This window comes from Ipomoea triloba, chromosome 2, assembly GCF_003576645.1.
Source record: "Ipomoea triloba cultivar NCNSP0323 chromosome 2, ASM357664v1".
NCBI lineage: Eukaryota > Viridiplantae > Streptophyta > Magnoliopsida > Solanales > Convolvulaceae > Ipomoea > Ipomoea triloba.
In genome coordinates, this window is record NC_044917.1 from 14,641,022 (window position 1) to 14,665,901 (window position 24,880).

Here is a 24,880-nt window from a genome sequence, read left to right on the forward strand (position 1 = left end):
TTTTACTTGTTCTTTTGAGAGAAAAAGCATTAGATTCAAGATGAGAGATCACAATAAAGAGAGTTACAGATAAAGTTAGGAGGGTCACCCCTCCATATGATTTACATTAGAAATAGTCCCGAGCTAGCAGTGGACTACTCCATTCGCATAACGTTTAACAAAAGAGATTGTTACATTATCAAATTGTCCCAGTAAATCTTGAACATCTAGGATTAGGGGTGGGTGTTTAGGAATTTGGTTTAAATTTTTTTTTTCTGTTGTGCTATTGGTATTAAAAAAAAAAATGATACCATTCGATTTAACATTATAGTTCGGTTTGGTTTCGGTTCAATTTGAAAAAGTTCAGTTTCGATTTGTAATTAGATTGGTTCGGTTTAAGAACCCTAATTTTCAATATTCGAATTTTTCAAATACATTACCAAAGAATACATATTGACATAGTTTAAATCCAAAGTCTAATCATTATATAACAAAATAACAATTCAAAGTTCAAACACAGTACTAAGTACGTAGTACTAATTATCAAACATCAATTGGCTTTATTGGCTCACTTAGAATGTTTTGTTGACAAGATGAAAAATCATCCATCTGTATACTTAATATTCCATCTGTATACTTAATATTTGGAGAACAAGTGTCAAATACTGTATAGTTAATTTTTAAACACATTATGTCATTGCTTAGCAAAATATATTTTCAGTGCACTGGGAATATGTATTAGAAATAATTCTAGTGCACTGGAAATATATCTCCAAGCACTATAAATCAAAATTAGAATACATTAATTTCATAGAAACATGAAACTAAGGAAAATACTGGATATTGTAAGAATAACTCAAGCTAGAGATAATTGTGAGGCAAAGAATAATTGCGTCAAACAACAAAACTGCAAAGTAGAGAACAAGCCATAAAGAAATCAAATAAAAATTTAAAGAGATATACCAGTGAGAATATGAGCTAAATGGTGGAATAGGCATCAAGGGACTTGGATTTATTATTATTATTATTATTATTATTATTATTACTATTATTATTATTATTATTTAATTTTAAAAAAAACGAATGGTATTCGGTTTGGTATACAAGAATCAATTATTGTTCAGTTGTTTGGTATATTACCGAACTGAACCGTTGAGGCGACTGTTGACTCTTTGTGCTTCAATAGGTTGAGAAAAGTAGCTATGAACATATACTACATTGTAACAGAGTCAGTAGTACTCAAAAAATTTACCGAACCGAACTTGTCGGGATTACCGAACCAAACAAGTTTGGTTCGGGAAAATCGAACCGAATTGCCTACCTCTATCTAGGATAACAAGATCGAACGACGAGGCTTGACTCTCAGAACTGAGCGACTTGACCACAGTTTGGGCATCCGATTCAACTTGAAATTTGTTGTAGTTGAGTGTTTTAAGCCACCTAAGAGCCTCCCGAATCACCAAATCCTCCGATCCACTTCCTTGGAGAACAAAAACCAAACCTTGAAACGCTAGAAGCTGCTAAAAAAATACCTTCGTCATTATGACGGGACCCAACCAAAACCCATTTATTACCATTGACTCTCACAATTGCAACCGCCACACCATGGAGCTCACCGCTTTGTTCAGCTTGTTGAATCATTTTACTTGTTCTATTTACTATTCATGGGTGAAATCAACTCTTTTTTTTTTAATTTATTTTTGTTAGTATTATATTATAATTTTTAAATTTAATTTTTTTTAATAGTACTTCGAACTTTAATGTAATTGTTAATATATGTTTTTTTTTTAAATTTAATATTATGAAAATTTGAATTGTAAATAATTTAAGTAATATCTCGTTAATTGAATTAGACATATAAAATAGGCCGGAGGAGGGAGTATCTTGAATGTATTTGAGTAGTTTTAATGGCCATAATTCATGTGTTTTTATTATACTTAACAGCTGCTCACTTTGAAATGAAAATCCTTTTTGAGTTCATAGAAAGAGTAATTATTTATAAGAAAAATGATATCTTTCTGCATAGAGCATTTGGTATTCATGTCATTGGGAGACTAATTTAGATCCAACTTGGTGCTTATATGGGAAATAAAAATGCTGATCTATTAATTATTAATTGGATAGTCATAATGAGAAATAAATCTTTGAAAACATCAATTGATCTGACAATTATTATGTTATAATTTTAGTACATGAAAACATTTTAAAGACTTCTGTCTTAAAAAGTAATTTCATTCTAAATTTATTTATGGGATATGGACATATGGTAAAGAAATATAGGACAAAATCATTGGATTTCTAACATGAAAATTGTTAATTGAAGTGGAAATAAGATTACTAAAAAAGAGTAGATCGACAAAAGATAATTTCATTCTAAATTTATTTATGGGATATTAGGACAAAATCATTGGATTTCTAACATGAAAATTGTTAATTAATTGAACGGGAATAATATTACTAAGGGAATTGAATTGAATGAAAATAGTCAAATAGACCCATAAATTTTACTTAAAAAGTCAATTCTATCCTTAAATATTTAAAAGTTACAATTAAGTTCATCAACATGTTATTTTGGTACATTAAAAGTTCTAGTAACCCTTACGTGCTATTCCGACCACATTCCGGCGACAAACACTGGAGACCAGTCGCCTTCTCACTTGAGAAGGCGACCACGACCTTCTTCAATGGCAACAGCGACAATGGAGTGGCCAGAATGTGATTGGAATAGCATTGGAGGGTCTGCGGAATCCTAGTGACCTGCAATAATCAAATTTTTGGATTTCAATGCACTAAAATAACATGTTGATTTGACGGGTAGCATTGGAGGGTCGTCGGAACCCTAGTGACTTGCAATAATCGATTTTTTAGATTTTAATGAACCAAAATAACATGTTGATTTGACGGGTTTAATTACAATTTTTAAATGTTTAAGGGTTTAATAATTAACTTTTTGAATAATGTTTAGGAGTCGATTTGACATTTGTTGCATTTGGGCGAAACATGAAATGGCATTTTGGTAAATTAGTAAAACATGGAGGGCGAAAGCGAAACGAGTATAGATTCAACGTACCGAAGGGCATAATTGAATTAAATAACGGTTTCCTACGTTTTGGTCTGAGAAAGAAAGAAAGCAGTTATGGTCGCCATCTATCTCTTCTTCATCACCGCATGATCATAGTTTCTTCCTCCCTCATCAAATAAATCCCAATTATATTCCATCAGATATCTAGGGCTAAAGCTAGCTCGATCTCCCGGCCCGGCCTCTTAATTAATCTGATCTATTCCCGGATCGGATCATTCCTGACGATTTGATCGAATTGAAATGGTTCGCGTGAGCAATGCGATCATCGCTTTCCTCAACTTCCTCACCCTAATCGTCGCCGTCGTAGGGATCGGCGCGGCGGTATGGATCCAGTTCAACCCTAGCGCCACCCTGTGCCAGAAGGTCCTCCAGAAGCCGTTCGTCATCTTAGGCCTCTCCCTTCTCGTCGTCTCCTTGCTCGGCTTGATCGGCTCCTGTTTCCGCGTCTCCTTTTTTCTCTGGATATATCTCACCGTCATGTTCCTCATCATCCTCGGCGTCCTCTGCTTCCTGTTTTTCACCATCATCATCACCAACAAGCGGGTCGGAACCGCTCTCTCCGGCAAGGGCTACAAGGACGCTCGCCTCGGGGATTACTCCCATTGGTTGCAGAAGTATGTTGTGAATGCTCAAAATTGGGATCAGATTAAGAGCTGCTTGATAGATATCCAGCTCTGCCAGCATCTCGCCAACGGCAAGAACGCTGACTTTTACAAGCATAGCCTCTCTGCTACTCAGGTCAGTGCGTAATCTGCAGCTCCATATATATACCAAATGTTTATCTAGTTTATAACTAGTAACGGGAGAAATAATTTTATTTTCTTATACAACCTCTCACATTTTTGACAAGGGCCTGGACCACCCTATGCACTTGCCACCTTGGCTCTGAACTTTATTTCTTTATACATTGTCATACATTTTTGAGAGTTAGGATACTAAATCGATCACACATTTTCGAGAGTCTAAGGTACTAGACCATTCTTTGCACCTGTAGACAATGATCTAGTGGTTCTGATGATACCACTTGTTAAAGAAGAGACAAGAATATGACACTTTTCAAAGATATACAAAATATAAAAAAAAACTCATTCACTATTTAAATTTCTTGTCAAAATATGAATTCTTTTTTTTTTTCTACAAAAATACGATAAAACGCATGTCCCTCATGAGTTTCTCATGTTCCCGAGTACTAGACCAGACATGAGATACACATGCGGGACATGCGTTTTATCCTATTTTAGTGAAATAAAAATTCATTTTTAATTTTTTAGAAATTCATTTACGCTTAAGTAGCAAATTAAATGATCTTTCTCTATTTTATACAACTTTGAAAAGTGTCATATTCTGATCACTTCTCCCACAAAATGGTACATTTCAGTCATTCTCCCCATATATATATATAGAGAATTGATTCATTCAAGGGTGAACCGAATATATTATGAGTTCTATTATACATACCTCCAAATTTTACTTCCTTATTTCTACTCTCTGAGGTGGCAAACAGAAATTTATTATTTTTATCATGTGGTTCCATAAAAAGTGTCTACATCAAAAGCATGTGAGGAGTACAAATTGGGAGTATAAAGTGAGAGTCGCCAAGTATTTTCCTTATATTATATATGGATGTGATAATTAAGTTGATGCATGCATGGGCATGGTTGCATGCAGTCGGGTTGCTGCAAGCCGCCCACTTACTGCGGCTTTGAGTTCCACAACGCCACCTACTGGACGACGCCGAAAGCGGGGCCGGCGGTGCCGCACCAAGACTGCAAGAAGTGGAGCAACGTCCAGACGGAGCTGTGCTTCGAGTGCGAGTCCTGCAAGACGGCGGTGCTGGAAAACCTCCGGAAACAGTGGAAGAAACTGGCCATCATCAACTCCTGCATCCTCGCCTTCGTCCTCGTCGTCTACTCCGTTGGATGCTGTGCTCTCAAGAACAACAGTAGAAGCAGATACGACAAGTACAGAGGAGGCTTCTACCCATGATGATATCATCTAATCATATTGTCTCATCAGAATCATCATCATTTGCTCATGTTTATTCATTATTTGATTTGATTTTATTTGTCATTATGCCGGAAAACTCAAATCAATATATCCATTCTATCAACACTTGCAATTACACACATATATATTGTCACCCTTATACTGCAATTAATTCCTACCTAAATTCCCTTGCATGTGCATGGCATTTAGTGATATATGAAAGCTAAGCGCCGCACACATTTTTTTTAGAGAGGTAGATATTGATACCACATTTAAATATCATTGAATACATTTAATACTTAGCTGCGTTTAAAAAATAAACTAGTAGTTTATAATTTATTTTTTCTTTTTCTTTTTTTTATCTTTATTATTTTAAATAAATGACATCATTTACTCTTTCCAATTAAAACCCTTTTTGGCATTTTCTCATCTCCTTTTTTTTATTCATCCTCATTCCGCAACTCTTTCACCGGCATCCTCCTTCATCTTCATTCGAAAAAACTTTTAAGCAACCGTGTAATCCCTGGTATGATTTTTCTTTATATTTTGTTTGTTGTTGGTATATTTGTTCTTTGGGTGCGTTTGTAAGTGAGACAAAAATTTGTCTGTGATTTTTTTTTTCTTTTAATTTGTATGTTAGTTGTAGGGTAGTGAAAATATTTATGTATATTATGTTTAGACAATTTTTTTTCCAAATTCGGTGTCTTGCCTGCTTCTATTTTAGATCATTACTGTTTGCTTGTTCAGCTCTAGTTTTTTATTTTATTTTATTTTATTTTATTTAGAAATGTATATTTTGTTTGAATTGGTTGTTAGTTGATTCCTATGTCATATCTTTGTGAAGCTTCAAAATAGAATTTAACTGTGAAGCATGTAAAGTTAGTTGTTAGTGAAGCGTATGTATGTGGAGCTTGCTGAGCATCAATTCTTAACAACAGCAGTTTTAGGGGCTTCCATTTTGATTCTTGAATACATTTTTTCACTTCTGTTTTGTTGTGTCTTGGTTTTCTTTTTAGTTTGGGTTGGTCAATCATATTCTTTATATGTACAAAAAAAGCTATTTTTCAAAGATGATTGCATGTATTCTACTTGTTTTTGAACTGGTTATGCACATGGTCACACTTTGTTTCTTGCACAAATAACTATCCAATTAAACAATTAGCCACGGTTTAACTAAATATTCCACTGATTACTTTATTTTATAAAATTTATAGTCTTATCGCGATAAAAGATTATGCAAAAAAATCAATTATATTATTATATTTAATATAAATGATGACAAAATTTTAAGTTAGAATTTAATCAAATTACATAGAAGAAAAATTTGGGATGAATGGAGATTAAAATGATTTTTAATTTGAGAATTGTGAAGACCTATTCTATCATTTAATAGATGCATGTATTCTGAAAAAAAAAATGATTTTTAAAGTGTATTAAGTCAAAGACATTTATAGATTTCAAATATTTTTAAAGCAATAGATTTTAAATATAATGACATTATTCATATTAATTTTTCTAAACTTTAATAAAATTTTTTAGATTTTCATAAATTTTTTACGGGTCTCTAAAAGTCTGTAGGACAAACATTTATACATTTTTTAAAGATTAACTAGTACACATTATAATTATGTGTGATACACTTAAAAGTTTGAGTTATTATTTATAAAATTATTATTGTATTTTTTTAATTCCCCTTGCTTTATGTGTGTGTATATATTCATAAATTAACATTGCTTTTTTTTTTTTTCTTTTATTTCTTAACTAGTAAGTTGCACGTGCGCTGCACGGTATAAAAATTGTTAAATTTATTGTCAAATTTTAAGAAAGTTAGAAAAAATAAAAAAATTATACTGCAATTGGTAATGCAACAAAAAGAAGATATTTGTTATTATTACAATAATAAAAATTAGAAAATTACAAATTATTACAATAAAAATGAAAATTACAAATTATTAAAGACTTCATGATATACAACATTAGTGGTTGTTGTAGAACTTCTCCTTGAGTCATTCACAATTAATATTTTTAAACCATCGAGATTGTTAATCCAAGATGCACCAACGTACAACTGTCCATGTACAAAAACTTATTTCTTTAGTAACAATCCTACATGTGACAAAGTTTGACCCTGACTATTATTAATGGTCATTGCATATGATAACATCAATGAAAATTGTTTTCGTTAAAACTTGAAGGGCAACCTTGGGTCGGATGGTGACATTGACATTCTTGGAATCAAAACTTTTATTCCTTTGTTAGCACCAGTCATTATCTCGGCCTCAATAATACGGTCAGCTAACTTGGTGATTATCCGTCTAGTACCATTACACAAACCAATACTATGGTCAATATTCCTCATCAACATAACTGATGACCCAATTTTCAAATTCAATGTATAGTTTGGTAAACCTGACACTATAATACCGTTCAAGAATTCCGGGGTGTGTACGTCACCAAGTATACCATTATCTGCATCGGTTTTGCAAACATTGTCACAACTAAAGTATGTTCTGCTCTCAGAAGTATGCAACGCACTCATATATTCATAGCACAGCCTTCCAAAAAAGTATGATTAGAATTCCCATTAACAAACATCGGAAATATATGCTTTTCACAATTGTTGAAATATGATCCCCATTAGACGGTAAAAGCATGTTCTTTGGGATTTCTACTTCTGCATATCCATCATTTGTTCCACCAGTCTTTCCATCTCCGATATCAGCAATCCAATTAGCAAAATCTTCTAGCTTTTGTTTATCAACCCCATGCGTAACATAGTTGAGGCACAGGTTTTTTGTAAGCTTTAAAACTTTGCAACTATTCCACATATAAGATGAGTTAACCGCTGTAGATACAATATCTTGTCTTGTTCCCTTAGGCACAACTGGAAGTATTTGCTTAAAATCCCCACCGAGTACAACTGTTTTTCCACCAAATGTCTTTGACGAACCATTTGGGTCAATAAATCGCAACAAATCTCTCATATTTCGATCTAAGGCTTCAAAGCAGTGTTTGTGCATCATGGGTGCTTCATCCCAAATAATTAAGCTCGTCTTTTCTGGTAAATGGCTACCTTATTTAATATTACATGTTGAATCTTCATTGATTGCAATTGGTATTGCAAATCTTGAGTGAGCAGTTCGTCCACCTGGTAGCAACAAAGATGCTATGCCACCTGACGCAACATTTAAAACAATTTGCCTTTTAGCACGCAATGTCGATGACAACGCTCTCCATAAGAAAGTTTTTCCAGTTCCACCATACCCATAAACAAAAAATAAACCACCTAGATTACATGAAATGTCTTCAAGCACTGTATTGTATATAACTCTTTGCTCACCAGTTAGTTTAGAACCCAAATCTTCCGCTTCTTGTTTCAAGACATCACAATCATAAGATAACTACTCGAAAAGCAATCTGTTACTAACCAACCTAGAGTTACCCATGTTTGGAATCGACATTTGTGGAAAGTCTTTTAAGGACTTATTTTGTAATTTCAAAATCTTTTCCAACTCAATCAAACCCATGTTTTTCTTCTCTTCATCTGTTAGTATCAAATTTATAAAAGTAACAAAAAAATTTAAAATAATATAACATGAACATTGATTAACAATTCAAGAGAATATATTTGAATTTTTACCTGGTTGTTGTAAGATTCTTCTTTGATTATGTTGAACATCTTCACATAAATGTTTCCAAACCGCATTCCAAACATTTTCCGGTCTAATTATAGAACTTGATGTCAGTAGCACCACAAAGAGCTTCCTCATCGAATGAGCTGTCGACCAATAGATGGCTTCATTTATAACATTAATGTACTCTTTATCATCATCTAGTAAACCATGAGCATAACAGGCATCTCGAAAGGTCATGTACTCTACACCGTTCAAAGTCCTAATATCTTTAAAACTTGTAGGACCACGAACTATGTTCAGTAAGCACCTTAAATAATATATTTCACCTGATGCTAGTGGGACATAGAAGATACGACCCACTGAGAAGCCTTTTTTTCTTGGTTGCCATTCACGAATGTCCTTTTTCCATACAAATTTCGTAGGCATCTCAATGTAAGTTAGCATCTTAGCTTCTGGGTACTTTGTGTTTGCTATAAACCACCCATTAAACATACTTTGTCCAACAGTCTCCTTATTTAAAACATGGTCAATGCTATCATCATCTTGGAAGATCACTAATTGACAATCAGGAAGGTGGAAACTCAACATCTCAACATGTGGTGTTCTGTATTGAACTTCAAAACTTAATAAGCGCCACGTTGCCTCGCAGGCTGAAATGTACCGGCAGTCATAATACATGTTAATCTCATCTACCAATTCCTTACCGGTATCATCAATAGTGGTTTTATAAAATTCTGCAGTCACCCGGTCATTACCTTTGTTAACATACTTGAATAAGTATTTTATAGACCGTGACTGGTTACACCACTCCACATTGCAATGGGCTTTGAACCTCAAGAGTAGATACCGATTATGTGGAACAATATAGCGGTTATCCAACTCTATTCCATTTTTCTTTACCGTTCGACCATCATCCCTTCTCCGGTACAACGGATATCCATCTTGGTCAAATTGGGATTCATTAATGATTTTATTGGGAAAATGCTTTGAATACTTGTTATTTACCATGCATGGTGAATTCCTTTTTGCATGACCGCACGGACCATGGACCATGAATTCTTCAACTGCTTGATAATATTCCATGTCTCTATGTTTATCTGGGATTTCAGCTGAAATTATTGAGTCCATGAAAGACGGGTTGGAGAACTCTTGTTTTCTTTCTAGGAAATAGTAATATGTGAGCATGCGGCAACTCTTGTTTTTGGAACTCTATTGTATATATAACTGTAGAACAAATATTTATAATTAGACTTCATTAAGAAATATAGTAAATATAGTGACCAAAAAAAAATCTACAACTATAAAATTTACCTGCTTTAACGCGACCAAAAATTCTCCGTTTTTTTTAACTCTTTTATCAAAGAATCCAATTTCATTTTGAAAACACGACACACAATGTCTGGTCGATCTTAAACTTTCAAGTTCCTTTTTTCAACAAACCATTGAATCTCAGGCCATTTAGGATTACATGTAAATGTAATGAAAATGTTTGGGTAACCAACAAACCGACAAATAACCATTGCATCTTGATAATTTTGTATCATGTACCGTGCTACGCCTGTAAAACTTGAGGGTAATATTATTCATTTCCCTTGGGAGCTAGGTTCAACTTCACCTCGCGTCAAGGCATCGGAAAGTCCTTTGTATGCCTCACATCTCAAAGCTTTTTGGTTTGACCTTATGTAAATAAGCCTAGAAGATTCTACCATCGTATACGCATCAACTAAGAATTGTTGAAACAACCTCCTAGCATACATTAAAGTTGAGATCTCATCCAACCTTTCATGGATACGGAAAGCAAAATACTCCCTTTGTGAAACATTCTTTCTTGCGAAAGTATTTGCAGCAACATTTCTTGAGAAAAGTATATCCTCCCTAAACTCATCTTCACCATATAGGAATAAAATTGGATATTGCAATGGCAAATATGATGGGTTTAATTCACTTATTCTTTTTAGTACTCTAGATGTACTCTCTACCAAAATGTCACGTTCGCCCATGGTAGGGTCTAGATCTCCAACAATGAAAGCTGCCACTTCTGAAGCAGTTGGTAATGAATAAGTTTTTGCATCTGTACTCCTTTTACCAATAAGCCTCATTTTAATTTCACCTTGTGGGTTGGAATGAATAAATGACTTCGCCATACGGAAAGACTTAACCAAAACATTATAACAATTCAAAACATCTTTAAAGTCATTAACTACTTCAACGTGTAGATTCATTTTATCGTTTTCAGTCCTATAAGAATTAAAATTATAATCGTTAGTGAACTATTGTTGTAATATATTGTTAAATTAGAAAAAAAAAAGTAAGTTAGTTATAAACATTATACCTAACAGAGTTGATATGATTTTGAATTTCATTTTCCGTATCATGAATATAAAGTTGTGCAAACTTTGGTTGAACACCATTTGTTGGTAATAAACTTCCAATACGATGGAAATTTTGACAATTTATACGAAATATAGGTGGTGTTGAACCATTGTTAACCGTCCTATCAATCTTACCACCCATTGATGTGAAGCAAAACATGTTGTTATATGACCTTATATTTTGCAAGAAACATTTGTTTCTATCACTTGTAACAAAAAAAAAGATCATATAACTTTTTGGGAAGCTTGATCATTAATGACATTTTTATCTTCCCATTTACACAACATGATGAATACTTTGGAGAAGTGTTTGATTTTGAATTGCTTGCCCTTTCATTGTACCAAAAGATTGAATTACAATGTTCGCAACTATATTCTGGGTCGCCAAAGTCTAAATATTCAACTGAAATGGAAAAAAAAAGTAAAATTAAATTAGTGTTTTGGTAGAGTATGGTGATAAAGAATAAAAATATTGTCATTATTGAAAATTGAAACTCACCATTGTTTGGGTAAATGTTTGTTTCATTTTGGTCAACCAAATTATCAAAATCTGAAATTAAATTCCTTCCATGTGGTATTGCTTGGGTAGTCGTTCTTGTGTTCATTGCTTGTTCATTATCAATTGTGACACAACCATTATCCTTCGAGCCTAATGATAAAGAAGAAATTTAATTAATAAGTTTACGAATAATTTATTTTTGACTTTGTATATACAGTTAAAATTAAAAGATTACCGTGTATATTTTCGTTCATTTGAGGTGTCAAATTTAAGTCAAATGCTTGGACATAGCGCTTGGTTGGAAGTGATTTATCACGGACCGACATGACTAATTTATTAATAAAAATTAATTAATAAAAAATTATAAATCATTGTTTATCTAAGTTGTAAATTTTTCACAGGTTATGTTTAGACAACATACTATTTGAAATGTTGCTTAAAGGTAATGAATGTGTCATTTGTTCATTTGATCTTCCCCGTATGGTCGACTACACAAACGAATAATCTGTAAATAAAACAAAGGTTAGCTTTTATATTAATGTGAATCTTGTAAATAATAATTTGAAAACATAGTGTACTTACCATTATTAACCACACTTAACGGTGTGGATAATGAATTTTGGAATACACCAAATACCTGCCGTTGAGTATTGTGATCCGGAAAATTATGTATGCATGGCGTTCCAATATTTTCGTTAGATATCATGTGATCATTTCCTGTTAAAAACACAAATTAAAATGAAGACCAAAAACCAAAAAAATGTAATAAAATTCACATAAAATTCACTTAAACTATATCAATTATACTACAAAATTAACCATTTATTAATTTCACTATTACATTAATACAAAATTACAAATACCTTCAATTTATATAAAGTAGACAACAAAAAGAATCCTGAAATACGTATTATTATGTTTTTTATAATACTAATATAGTAATATATACTACCGTATGTACGCTATTGAAATACTCATATATACAGTATATATATAAACGTATGTAACAATACACCATCATCTTCATTTATCTAGACGCTTGTCGACATCAGCTGAAACTATTCTACCATTTTTGCTTCATATCAGTCTTCTACCTAAGCTAGAGATCAAAATTGTTGCTTGTCCTAGGTTTTTGATGGCCTAGGTTCTTGGTGTTCCTTTCATATTATTTCCACGATAATATTAACCCACTTCGAAAGTGAACAACGATTTCCATATCTCAGTTTGGATCGAAAAGATTACTTTTGGTGGAAATCAATTTTATCGATCTTTCCGTTTGAGCATTCGATTCAAAGATGGGTGTTGCCTAAGCTGACACTTTGACCTCATATCTGGATTATACTTCACCTCCGAACTGGAAATTGCAGACAGATACGTACATTGTTTTTTATGTTTCTATATTTTGAGTTCACAATCGGTATAATTGTAAGATAAATGTACATTATTTATGTTGATCTGGATAATTTTGTTGTAATACAGTGTTGTTTTTGACGTTTCTTTTGCAGGTAAGGTAGATTCAAGATGTGTATCTCAGAATTTTGGTATATGGGACACATCTTAGTTCTACCTAAATGAGGCTAAGCTTATATCTACACGCATATTCAGATTGAAAAGTACAAATATCTGTTTATTTTGCAAAAAATGCTTGATTTAAGCATTTCAGTTTAATGTGTTGAGTATGCGTCCAGATTTAAATTGCATGCATTTAAATTACATAACTCCAAAATTGTAGGGATGAGTTATTTGGTGTAGAAATGTAGACAAACAAGATGATAATACCTTTGTTTTGCTGATGTCGTTGTCTCTTAGAACCAATAGTAACTGAAATAGTAATCCTCTTCATGTCCAGTTCAGAGATTGGTTTATAGAGATATTTGGCAGACCACCTCCTGACACAGTTGATAGATCCTTTTATACTAAGTAAATGGATTAAGAGTTGTGATTGATTTATTGAAGAATGTAATCAGTTTCTTGAAAACATATAAAACAAAACATTGAATACTGATAACTCATAAATGTGGAATGCAAAAAGTTGTATGGCTGCTAATAATGTTACAGTAATTTGAAATTATAGGTTTTTCAAATATTTATTTTGATCTCAGTTTTGGGGACTAATAGTTGAATGTGTGCGGTAATGTTATTGTTATGGTTGTATAATTGGATTTGTATGATTAAATCATAACCATACTAGTTTCCAGTTATACTTTAGTTAGTTTTTTTTTTTTTTTGAGACAGGAAACTAAACGTGTAGTCCGTAGGTGTTATCAAGTTGAGTACATGTAATCTACTTAATTCTCTTTAATAAAGACACATTTTTTTACTGTCATTATGTAGCATGTTATTTGATGATCAGTTTCATTAGTTGGCATGAAGTAAGCATGTTCTTTGATGATCAGTTTCATTAGTTGGCATGAAGTAAAATATTATTCGATTTTACAGTTAATTGTTTTGTTGAGAAAAGTATGTTCACTGAGTTATAAATTGATTATAAGAGCTTTACTTTCCAGGTAAGTAATTGTATTTTTCATGATTTTCGAGCAAGTTTATTTTGCAGATATAATAGGTTGCCATCACCTATATAAGTTGCATTACTCAAAAATGCAGTTTAATTTGCAGAAAACTTGATTGCACTTTTCATGTTTTATTTGCATTCACTTATTTGATCCAAAGAACTTGATTTTTCCACTAAGTATTTCACAAATTCATTATTTCTACTAAATGTAGTCAATTTGAATGTGACATTATTTCTCTTGACATTAAAAGTGTAGTTGTCACGTGATGAAAGTTTTATTCTTGTCATGTTCATTTCCCTACTAATTATCTTATATTAATTAACTGTTTTACTTTACTTTGCAGGTTGAATACTTTTATGTTGTCATAAAGATTTTGTAATAAAAAAAGATATGAAAACACACTACAAGAAAAATCACGAATCGGGAGGGAAACATCGCGACAGAACATAATCCGTTATCGATCCGTGACGGTTTTTGCGACGGAACATGTTCAGTCATAATTTTGCGTTAGAAATGGTGACGGAATTAAATTTTGTAGAGCTTTTTGGCGCAAAGTGAGAAAAAATCTGGGAAATTTTGGCGCCCACATTTTGGTGACGAATTTTGCGACGGAATTAAGTTTTGTCACTACAATGGCGACGGGAAAGGCAACGGCAAATGGTTTCATCGCGATTTTACGACAGAATTAGTGACAAGAATAAATTCCGTTGCAATATTTGAGGCAAATTTGAAAATATCCAAACGTAATCTTTGCACCAAGGAATTGACTACGGAAGCTAACGATGGAAATTGTGACGGGTATTTTTTCCGTCGCAAAAATATTAAAATTTTGAAGTAAAGTTTACTTTTGCTACAGAATGGGACGACGAAATCAATTTCGTCACTAATATTTTAACACATTGGCGACAGAAATGCGACGCCCTACATGTCTGTCGCGTCATGGCGATGGAATCGGCAACGGAAATTAATTCTGTCGCGATGTTTGATGCAAAGACATATTTGACATTTGAGGTTCGCAACCAAACTTGTGACAATCGTTCTTTCCGTCACTAAAATATTTAATATTTTAAGTAAAGTTTATTTTCACTACAGAATGAGACGATAAAATCGATTTCGTCGCCAATATGTTAAAACATTGGCGACAAAAAATGCGACGCCCCACATTTTTGTCGCGTTACGATGATGGAATCAGTAACCGAAATTAATTCTATTGCGATGTTTGGCTCAAATATAGATGTGACGTTTGAGGTTGGCGACAAAACTTGCGACGATCGTTATTCCGTCACTAAAATATTTAATTTTTAAAGTAAAATTTATTTTCGCTACGGAATGAGCCTACATATCTGTCGCACTATGATGATGGAATCAGCAGCAGAAATTAATTTTGTTGCCGCAGAGATATGTTTCACGTTTGAGTTTAGTGACGGAATGCGCGATGGTAATTCTTTTCGTCGCGAGAATACTTAATTCTTTAAATAAAGTTTATAACTTTTTAATAGTCAAATTTCACACTAGATTTGGTATTATAAGTGGGAAATTTTCAAAATTTAATGTAAAATTGAAATTGCATATGAGATCCTATGCTATAACTAACCTTGTGGTCTAGCGGCACCCGGTTTACACTCCCACCCATGTGAGAGTGGTTCGAGCCTCGGTGGAGGCAACTATTGCCTCTTTGTGCTTCAGTAGGTTGAGAAAGTAGCTATGAACAGATACTGCATTGTAACAGAGTCATTAGCACTCAACTTTCCATCGTTTTCTAACGACGAAATTTGAAACGGAAAAGTTAACGATTTCTGTCATTTATTTACGATGGAATTTTATGACGGAATACAAAATTTTCAATGGAAAGGTTAGCGACAGAATCACGACAAAAATTAATTTCACGACAAAAATATGCAACGGAATATGAGTTTTGCGACGTAGTATTTTTTCGCGCGATGACGACAGAAAGAAACATTTCCGTTGCCAAAACCGCGACGAACTCGTTACGGAATGATTTTCGTCGCCTACTTTGCGACGGAATATTTTGTCACCATTTTCCGTCGCCACCGCTCGCAACGGATTATTTTTGTCACGAAATGAAATACGACAAGCCTTGAGACTATTGAATGGATTCCGTTGCAACAATGTAAAATTCCGTCGCAAAATGCGATTTGAGACGGAATTTCGCATTTTCGCGACAGAATTTTTCCGTCGCGAATCACGATTTTTTTTGTAGTGACATCAAGGTAAGAAAATGAATTTTATATTAAATTGCATTACATTGTTTTGTTAATAAACATTAGTTTGAGTACTGCAAAAAATTACAATTTGTTCTCTTTTTTTTGTAGTACGTTACATGAATAGAAAATAGAAGTAAAGCTGGGAAAAAGCTAGTATGCTGCTCCTTGTCCATGTAAGTAAATGCCGTATGAATCTTCCTCCTCATATCCATGGTTCATAGCTGATGTGTTTTGTTCAGTCTTCAATATGTAGTGTAATAAGGGCATTATTTGTCCATTGCTTGAAAAAATTATTCGTTAAAAGCACAGTAAAATTTGGTTAGTAGATGAATATTTAAAGAAAGAAATGGTGAATAGCAGCAAGATTTGAACCTAATTTCATGTATAGTAGTCTGCAACTCCTTAGTTGAATAAACCTTGCAATGTTTTTATAACATTGTCGAGTGCCTGCAAAAAAAAAAAAAAAAAAAAAAAAAAAAAAAAAAAAAAAAAAAAAAAAAAAAAAAAAAAAAAGAGAACAAAGCCTATGAAAAATATGTTTGATATATCCTGAAACAAAAATAACTGCATACATGATATTGTTTAAATCATGAGTAACCTTACAGTCCAAAGTTAGCTGAATAATATCCAAAACATTGTCTAAAAATAGAGCACCAAACCACATTCAAACAACATAGTCTTACAAAAACCAACAGGAATTGTTTTAAATTTCTCAAACACATAATTTCAATAATTCTTTCAGCTTCCCAAGTTTAACTGCATGTTCCTTTGTCTTTTTTGAGTTCTGAGTACTTGAAAACTCATCAATGAGAGCTCTCTTAACTGTTGCGTTGTCTGCCAAATCCTTATCATGTTTATGTGGGATCACTTGTAAAGGACTTTCTGCCTCATTGACCTCATCAAAATCCTATACACATAGAGAACTCATTTAGTAAGATAATTTGAAATATTCTCTACAGTTATAGTTCATTTTGTTGGAGGATATCATGCATAATGAAGAAAAGGAGAAAAGGGCACCAAAGTAATTTCATAGCATATATCAGTCCGTCTCCTCTGTTGGTCATATATACAGTCTTCTTCTTCATTTTTCTTCACTCTGTAATCTTCCCTACTCATCAATACAACAGTTTCTACTTTTCATTTTCCATTGCTATACTGCTAACAAATCCAACATGGTATCAGAGCGCCGATGAGGGAGCCATGCCGCGGCGGCTTCCGACACCGGCGAATCGAAGCCTGGAGACCGCTGACACTGAGCCACTTGTTCTTTTCCGGCTATCGATCCACAGTGGATCATTACTCCGCAGAGGAGCAACAATGTCCGCCGTAGGAGATAACGGTGGATTCAAAGCCTCAAAGGAGGATTTACCTGTCCAACGACAGATCGACAAAGGTTTTTCGCTCCGCAAGGGAGTATAGATCGGCATAAGTCAGCCTTTCAATCTGAGCGCAGTGCTCTTCCAATCAAGCATAGACAGTAGTTCACGGAGTAGATCCGTGGAGATTTCGAGCAAAGTGCTCGTTAATCCTCAGTTTGCCGTCTTCAATTGTACTCCATGGAGCAAATCTGTGAAGAGATCGAGCACAGAGCTCATTAATCCCCTGTTTGATTCAGTTTGTATTCAGAGTTTGAGCAAAGTGCTCATCAGTTCTCTATTTACAATTTTCACCAAGAACAGATCCGCGAAAAGCTCGAGCGTAGAGCTCGTAGTCGTTGTATCGTCGCCGCAGTGGCGAACGAGGAAGAAGAGGGAGTTTCTAACTCTGATTCGTGACTTTGTTTCTGAGAAATCGCAAGGAGAGCGAAGAATCTCGAATATGAGGAACCGAATTGGAGAGCTTCGATCCGAGATTAAGGTCGCAACTGCGAACATCGAAGAAGCATGTGCAGAGTATGCTGAGATCATTAACACTGGTAATCAGTATATCTTTAATACTCAATCCAAATATTCATCTGAGACAATAGAGGATATCTTTGTTGAAGAATCAAAAACTTTTGCAAACTTATTTGAAGAGTTTTTTGATAAACTGACCGATATGGTTGTGTTGCTTCCTGTGAGTAAAACTGGTTTCTGCTATAGGCATAAGGACATTGTGTCAAATTTAGTGGATAATACTTTGGCATTTCTTAGGAATGGCCAAGAGTTTGATATACATGTGGATCATTATTTTAATAACTTGCAGCAGATGGAAAAGTATGTTTTGGCTGAATTAGTTTGTCTTCTGCGAGAAGTTAGGCCGGTCTTCAGTACTGGTGAGGCAATGTGGTACTTGTTAATATGTGACATGGATGTGTCCCAAGCTTGTGCGATGGCCAATGATTTTTTGAGTAATTCGGTTTTGAATGGGGTGTTTCTTCTTCTTGATGATGGAGGAGTAATACTTACAGTTACAACTATTCTTAATGTTCCACTAGATGATGGAATTGATAATGAAAGCTATCAGATGTTTTTTAAGTCAATAATGGGTAAAGTGATGGTTAACCTACTTCAACAAAAGTTCCCTGGAGCAATTGTTTTTGGAGGTGAAGTTAAATCCAAAAGAATTGTTATTGAGAGATTTGAGAAAGAAGCTACTAATATAGAGTACTGGATCATAGTTGCCACAATGGCAGTTTCTGGGAGGATTGGTGATGCCTTTATTTCTTGGATTCCAATGGAGATTGCTCGTAACTTGATGGAGTTGAGGACTGCAGCTGGAGATATTGCACTTATGTACTGGAGAAAAGCTGCTAGCTATGGTCAGACCAGAATTTTTGACATCTTCCAGTTTATTGTTTCACAATCAACTTCATCCAAATCATTTTCCTCTGCTCCTCAGCCACAAATGCAAGGCTCTAGAGTTCACCAACCTACTGCCCCACCAAAACAAAGATCAAAATTAGCTATGACAACAAAGCCGCCACAGAATGAAGAGCAGCAATCTCCTTCTGCTTTGAATGAGCCTTCAAGTGAGCATGAAAAAGATGCAGAAGGAGAGGATACATGTGGGATTACACGTGCAACCTTTGAAAAGGTGAAAAAGAGTGAGTCTTATGATAGGTTGCAAGATGTTGCTGTGCTACTGGACATGCTAATGCTAAGCTGGGCATACAAAGACTTGCATGCCCAGCTTACGGGGGGGTGTTAGAGGATACATGCGTAAGGAAGAAAAGATGAAAAGGATACCAAAGTAAATTCAATTCATTGTGGATATTATCCTCCTTGTATATAAGTTCTCCAATACACAGAGCATAACATATTATTCATTCTTCCTCTTCATCTTAGTCTGTAACAAATATTTTTCCATTCAATAATATTCAGTTTTGCTTTCGTCTTCACCATAGTGCACAATCTAATATGGTATCAAAGCTCGCCGGTGAGGAAACTATGCCGCCACAGCTTCCGGCACCGGCGAGACGACTCCTAAAGATCGCAGAGCTGCGCAATCGTCGTTGGCGACTGATCCACAGTGGATCGTTACTCCACAGAGGAGTAACCTCGAAAATTTCCTTTCAGTTAAGGAGGAGCTTCTACACTGCCGTGAGGATCCTGAAGAGGCGCAATGGATATGGCGCTGCCATAGGAGGTGGCGATGGCTTCAAAGCCTTAAACCAGGATTCATTGTTCAATTCGAGCAGAATGCTCATTCATCTGCTGTTTAAAGCCTTCAACTACACTTCATGGAACAGATCCGTGAAGAATTTGAGCAAAATGCTCGTCAATCTGTTTGTAGGTTCTAATCAGAGTTCGCGGAGCAGATTCGCGAAAAGGAAGAGCGCAGAGCTCATTAATCCTTCATCAATGGCCATCGTCGTTCCTAATTCGTTAGTCCTCGAGCAATGGCGTTCATGGAGCAGATCCATGAAGATTTCGAGCAGAGTGCTCGTTAATCCCTTGTTTATAGCCTTCGATTGTCGTTCCTGGAGCAGATCCGTGGAAATAGACGACAACTCTTCGGAGGAAATCGAGGATAAAGCGGAGAATTTAGGCAATGGCGAGGAGCTCACGGCGGTGAATAAAATCCGCCGCCGCAGGTTCGTCTTTGACGATGAGGAGGAACAGGAAGAACAGAAAGATGAAATCGATGTTGTTGTCGCCGGCACAAGCACTCATATCCAGAAGTTGAGAAGTGCTCAAATGAAACTGGATTTGGATGTCGTGAGCTGCGGCTTCGTTCTGAGAGGTGCCTCCCGTGCTAGCTTAGGCTTCTCCTTCACCGTATTTTCCAAGGCATTTAGCGAGAACGATCAACCTGAAGATTCAGAGAAAACCAGTTTTAATAGCGCTGTACAGCAGCACAGCTCTCAGCAGCCATGGTTCTCAAGGCAGAACTCTGGAGGTAGTAAGTCACTCTGTTCAGATTTGGAGGTAGACCACATTGATATTCAGATTCTAATGCTTGTTTGGAAAATGCAAGTTGAAAAGCAAAAGGTTAAAAGACCATCAAACTTTGTGGAGTTTTATGCCTACTTGTTTCGATATTACTTAAATGAGCAGGAGCCAAAGAACATAGTCATGGAGAGCATCTGTGTGTTGCTCGATTTTGTTGAAGGTAGTGTTGCACGAGAAATTGGTGTTGCAGACCTTGATGGTTTAGATGTTATTAATGCTCATGCAGTAAACATTCCTTTGTATGTTGTACTTGATATTGGTTTAGATCTGGATGTGTTTAATGAGGGTCGACCAGTTGGAGTTGAAGGTCTGGACCTAGAGGTTCAAGAAATTATGGACATATTGGTTTATTATTTGCAAGGTGGCCAAGTGGTTTCCAATGATATCTTTCAATTTGACATGCTGTTGTATTATTTGCTTTGCTTCCTGTCCTTGGAGTTAATGGTTCAGACAGTGCTCGTTCTGCATTCATTCTCTACAGATTTAAACTTGGAACAATCTTTTTCTATTCATGTTGGGATAGCATATACCCGATGGGCCATTCATGGGGAGACAGCACCTAGTAATAGTCATCCTCAAATCTCTGGTGTTGGAAATGACTTCTTGGTTGTTCACAATGGTGTTATCATCAATTATGAGGCATTGAAGGAGACCCCAATCCGACTTGATTTCACCTTTGAATCAGAAATAGATACAGAGGTGATTCCAAAGCTTGCAAAGTTTGTATTTGATAAAGCAAAAGAAGGCAGAGGTGATGGCCAAGTCGCAGAAGGCAGAGAAGGATAACACTCCCAAGAAGTAAATGTCAAGGCATTCTTGTTCAAGCTGAAGAAGTATCTTCTCTCTCTCACTTCCATTCTAAGCTGAACATACAAAAGATTTGCATGTCCAGCTTACCGGGGGGTGTTGGAGGATATCATGCATAATGAAGAAAAGGACAAAAGGGCACCAAAGTAATTTCATAGCATATATCAGTCCGTCTCCTCTGTTGATCATATATACAGTCTTCTTCTTCATTTTTCTTCACTCTGTAATCTTCCCTACTCATCAATACAACAGTTTCTACTTTTCATTTTCCATTGCTATACTGCTAACAAATCCAACACATTTAAACAAACCTCATCATCCTAGAGATCTTCTTCTGTTAGCTCTAACTCAAGTTTTGAGGATAAATCTTTGTCCCTAGCATGCATTAACTCTGGAGCATATTCTTCAATTAAGTCATGGTCATTTAAAATACGCATTACTGGAAATGTGTTGAGCATATTCTGGAATTGTTCCTTGCGAACAACAATTCGGAAGATAAGATTAAGCCCAACCAAGGACTGCAACTCTTTAAGTCATTGCCAAAAGCTCCACTTCGCATTCAAGAATGTCATCATGATGACCGTTACAACTCGTAAAAGAAGAATCGTTGCACTGAAGTATAAGTAGAAGCATGTTGTAGGAGGAAGGCGGGGGACACTTTTGTTTATTACACACAACACTACTGTACTAACACTAAAAACTACTCATTGTACTATCATACTGCAATAATATACAATTATATTCCGATAACATATTTGCTGTCAGTGTGTCGACCCTTTTCCTTTTCCTTTTTTTGTTCTTTTTTATTTTTTTCGTTTGCTTTTTAAAATTATGTTGTATACTATACGTATTGCAGAGTATATATAAGGGTAGTTCTAGTAGCTTTTAACCTATAGGGAGGTTTTTATTATTATTATTTTATTTATTTATTTATTTATTTATTTTTGTTTTAGAGAGATTGTAGGCCTTGGTTGATGAGCTAGAATATGTTGTTTTGAATAAAATAAAGAGCTTATTATTTGTTCGCAAATGTTTATGTTTTGAAATTTTTCGGGGTGGTAGTCTCTAAGAAATTTGTTAAATGAATTAGAGACCGTCGCTCAAATAGGGGTGTGCAGTCAGTTAACCATTCGGTTAATCGAATCATTTTAACCGAATCGTTTTAACCGAAATTTTTAAAGCTTTAACTGTTAATTAAATCGAACTTTGTATTACCGAATTAACCGAACTGAAGTTTTTTTGGTTAATTGATCGATTAATTGAACTTTTTTAAACTAAAGTTTTAAATCATAAAAATAATACATCTGATGATCTAATAATAAATTCAATTAAAATAATACATATAATAATAAATCAAAATATACAAAAATAATACCATAACAACATCACAGATGTATAGTGATGTTAACCGAAGTTTCGAACCCAGTTAACCGTTAACTAAAATTTTAAAAAACATTTAACCATTAACCGAACTGAAAAAGTTCTGTTAAAAAATGGTTAACCGAACTTTTTTGGGTCGGCCGGTTAATTGAAAATTTATTGAGTCCTACATACCCCTAGTCTCAAGTACATCCCTAAAATGACTATTATGACTTTTTTTTTTATGGGAAAAGGTACAAATAAGCCATAGAACTATTTTAGAAATAGAAATTAAGCTATTGAACTTGAAAAAGTCCCAAATTAGTCAATAGACTCGGAAAAAAAGTTGCAATTAACATTTTTAGCAGGTTACTACCTGGTTTCGGTTGATATCGACTACCACGTGTAATTAAGTTATTGAACTCGAAAAAAAACTCTAAATTAATCCATGAACATAGAAAAAAAATAATTAAAATCTTGTGAAATAGTTAGAGGCCATCTCTAATAAATTTGTACCAAAATCATGATTATTTAATCATTACTAGGGTGGGTGTAATTCGAATTATCCGCACTAACACTCGAAATCTGAGTCGAACCGAACATATTCGAATTAATTTTGACTCAGGTATCAGATGTCAAAAACACACCCGAAATTTTTAGATATCCAAAATAAAATTCGAGTATCACCCGAACCGAATCGGCGCTCGCTCCTAATCATTACCAATCATTATAACTAATTCAAATTATTAAAATATAAATTCTTAAATAATTATTGCCATGAATTTCTTTCAAATACGTGTATTATATGTCTGTATACATGTCACAATACTTTTTTCTTTTCTTTGAAAAACATTCAAACGGACTGCATGAGACCGTTTTTACTTACTGTTTGGTAAATGGCTAATAGCTGAATGGGTTAGAAAGTATGATTATTTGATAACATTAGCTGATTGTAAAAAGCTATTTGGTAAATTAGTTATTAGCTGATAGTTGTTTGGTATAATTTTTTTTCATAATTGAAAATGCTGCTTTGAGTAATTTTTTAAATTTTAGTATTTTGGAGTTACAAAAAGCTTATTAACCAAACACTTATATTAATTTTTTTAATCAAATCAAACAACTAATAGTGATTAAATAAGCCAAAATTGACTGATAGACTAATTATTTACCCATAGTAAAAAGGGACTCCCGCTGGTCGCTTTTCCTTTCTACGTATCCATTTTCATGCATTCCCTCATTAGGATCCAACGCCAAAAAGGATGCCATTTGGGGTTATGTCTCGGCTTGTGAAACCCCGCCCGAGTAATAAAACCTCATTTGTTCTTCTGAAACTTCTTTTGACTTTGAAAATTCGTCTGATCTTTGTAACCTTGTCTGATCGTCCAAAAAACTTATGTGTTTTATGAGAAGTCATCTGATCTTTGAAACTTTGTCTGATCCAGTTATATATATATATATATATATATATATATATATATATATATATATATATATATATAGAGGTCCTTAATCAGGTGAGAACGTAAGGACAAATCCAAACCATTGATCTAACCATCGATCTAGTAGATCTAACGGTTGAAATAAACAAAATTTTGTAATATTTATGAAAATGACCCCGCTCATTTAAAAAGTTTATAATATTTATGAAAATGACCCCGCTCATTTTTCACTTGATTTCTTATCCGTCAGATCTTACAAATCAATGGTTTGGATTTGTCCTCACGTTCTTACTTGGGGGCATAGTTCTCATATAGAATCCTAATCATATGAGAACTATGCCCCAAGTGAAAACATGAGGACAAATCCAAACCATTGATCTGCAAGATCTGACGGATGAGAAATTAAGTAAAAAATGAGTGGGGTCATTTTCATAAATATTATAAACTTTTTAAATGAGCGGGCCATTTTCATAAATATTACAAAATTTTGTTTATTTCAACCATTAGATCTATTGGATCAATGGCTTGAATTTGTTCTGAATTTGTATATATATATATATATATATATATATATATATATATATATATATATATATATATATATATATATA

At 34.3% G+C, this 24,880-nt stretch overlaps 2 protein-coding genes across 2 annotated transcripts; one reads left to right on the forward strand and one right to left on the reverse strand.

Annotated features, from left to right (window-relative positions):
* The first annotated feature begins 3,251 nt into the window (after positions 1 to 3,251).
* LOC116004901 (tetraspanin-8-like) lies at positions 3,252 to 5,189 on the forward strand. Its single transcript, XM_031245104.1, has 2 exons — positions 3,252 to 3,799; positions 4,730 to 5,189. Exons 1-2 carry the CDS (start codon positions 3,302 to 3,304, stop codon positions 5,045 to 5,047), a joined length of 816 nt encoding a protein of 271 aa, XP_031100964.1. The 5' UTR covers positions 3,252 to 3,301; the 3' UTR covers positions 5,048 to 5,189.
* Positions 5,190 to 7,229: 2,040 nt separating this feature from the next.
* On the reverse strand, positions 7,230 to 9,810 carry LOC116010797. The gene is made up of 5 exons (XM_031250306.1): positions 8,688 to 9,810; positions 8,490 to 8,591; positions 8,136 to 8,333; positions 7,641 to 8,045; positions 7,230 to 7,516 (listed from the first exon to the last, which is right to left on the reverse strand). Exons 1-5 carry the CDS (start codon positions 9,808 to 9,810, stop codon positions 7,230 to 7,232), a joined length of 2,115 nt encoding a protein of 704 aa, XP_031106166.1.
* Positions 9,811 to 24,880: the final 15,070 nt, after the last annotated feature.

Excerpts from the sequence above, each read along its gene's own strand:
- LOC116004901 (XM_031245104.1), top strand. The coding sequence starts at position 3,302 with ATGGTTCGCGTGAGCAATGCGATCATCGCTTTCCTCAACTTCCTCACC. Across the intron at positions 3,800-4,729 it reads ATAGCCTCTCTGCTACTCAG|TCGGGTTGCTGCAAGCCGCC; the intron begins GTCAGTGCGTAA and ends GGTTGCATGCAG.
- LOC116010797 (XM_031250306.1), bottom strand. The coding sequence starts at position 9,810 with ATGGACTCAATAATTTCAGCTGAAATCCCAGATAAACATAGAGACATG. Across the intron at positions 8,046-8,135 it reads AATCAATGAAGATTCAACAT|CCTTAGATCGAAATATGAGA; the intron begins GTAATATTAAAT and ends ACTGCTTTGAAG. Across the intron at positions 7,517-7,640 it reads GAAAAGCATATATTTCCGAT|ATAATGGTATACTTGGTGAC; the intron begins GTTTGTTAATGG and ends AAACCGATGCAG.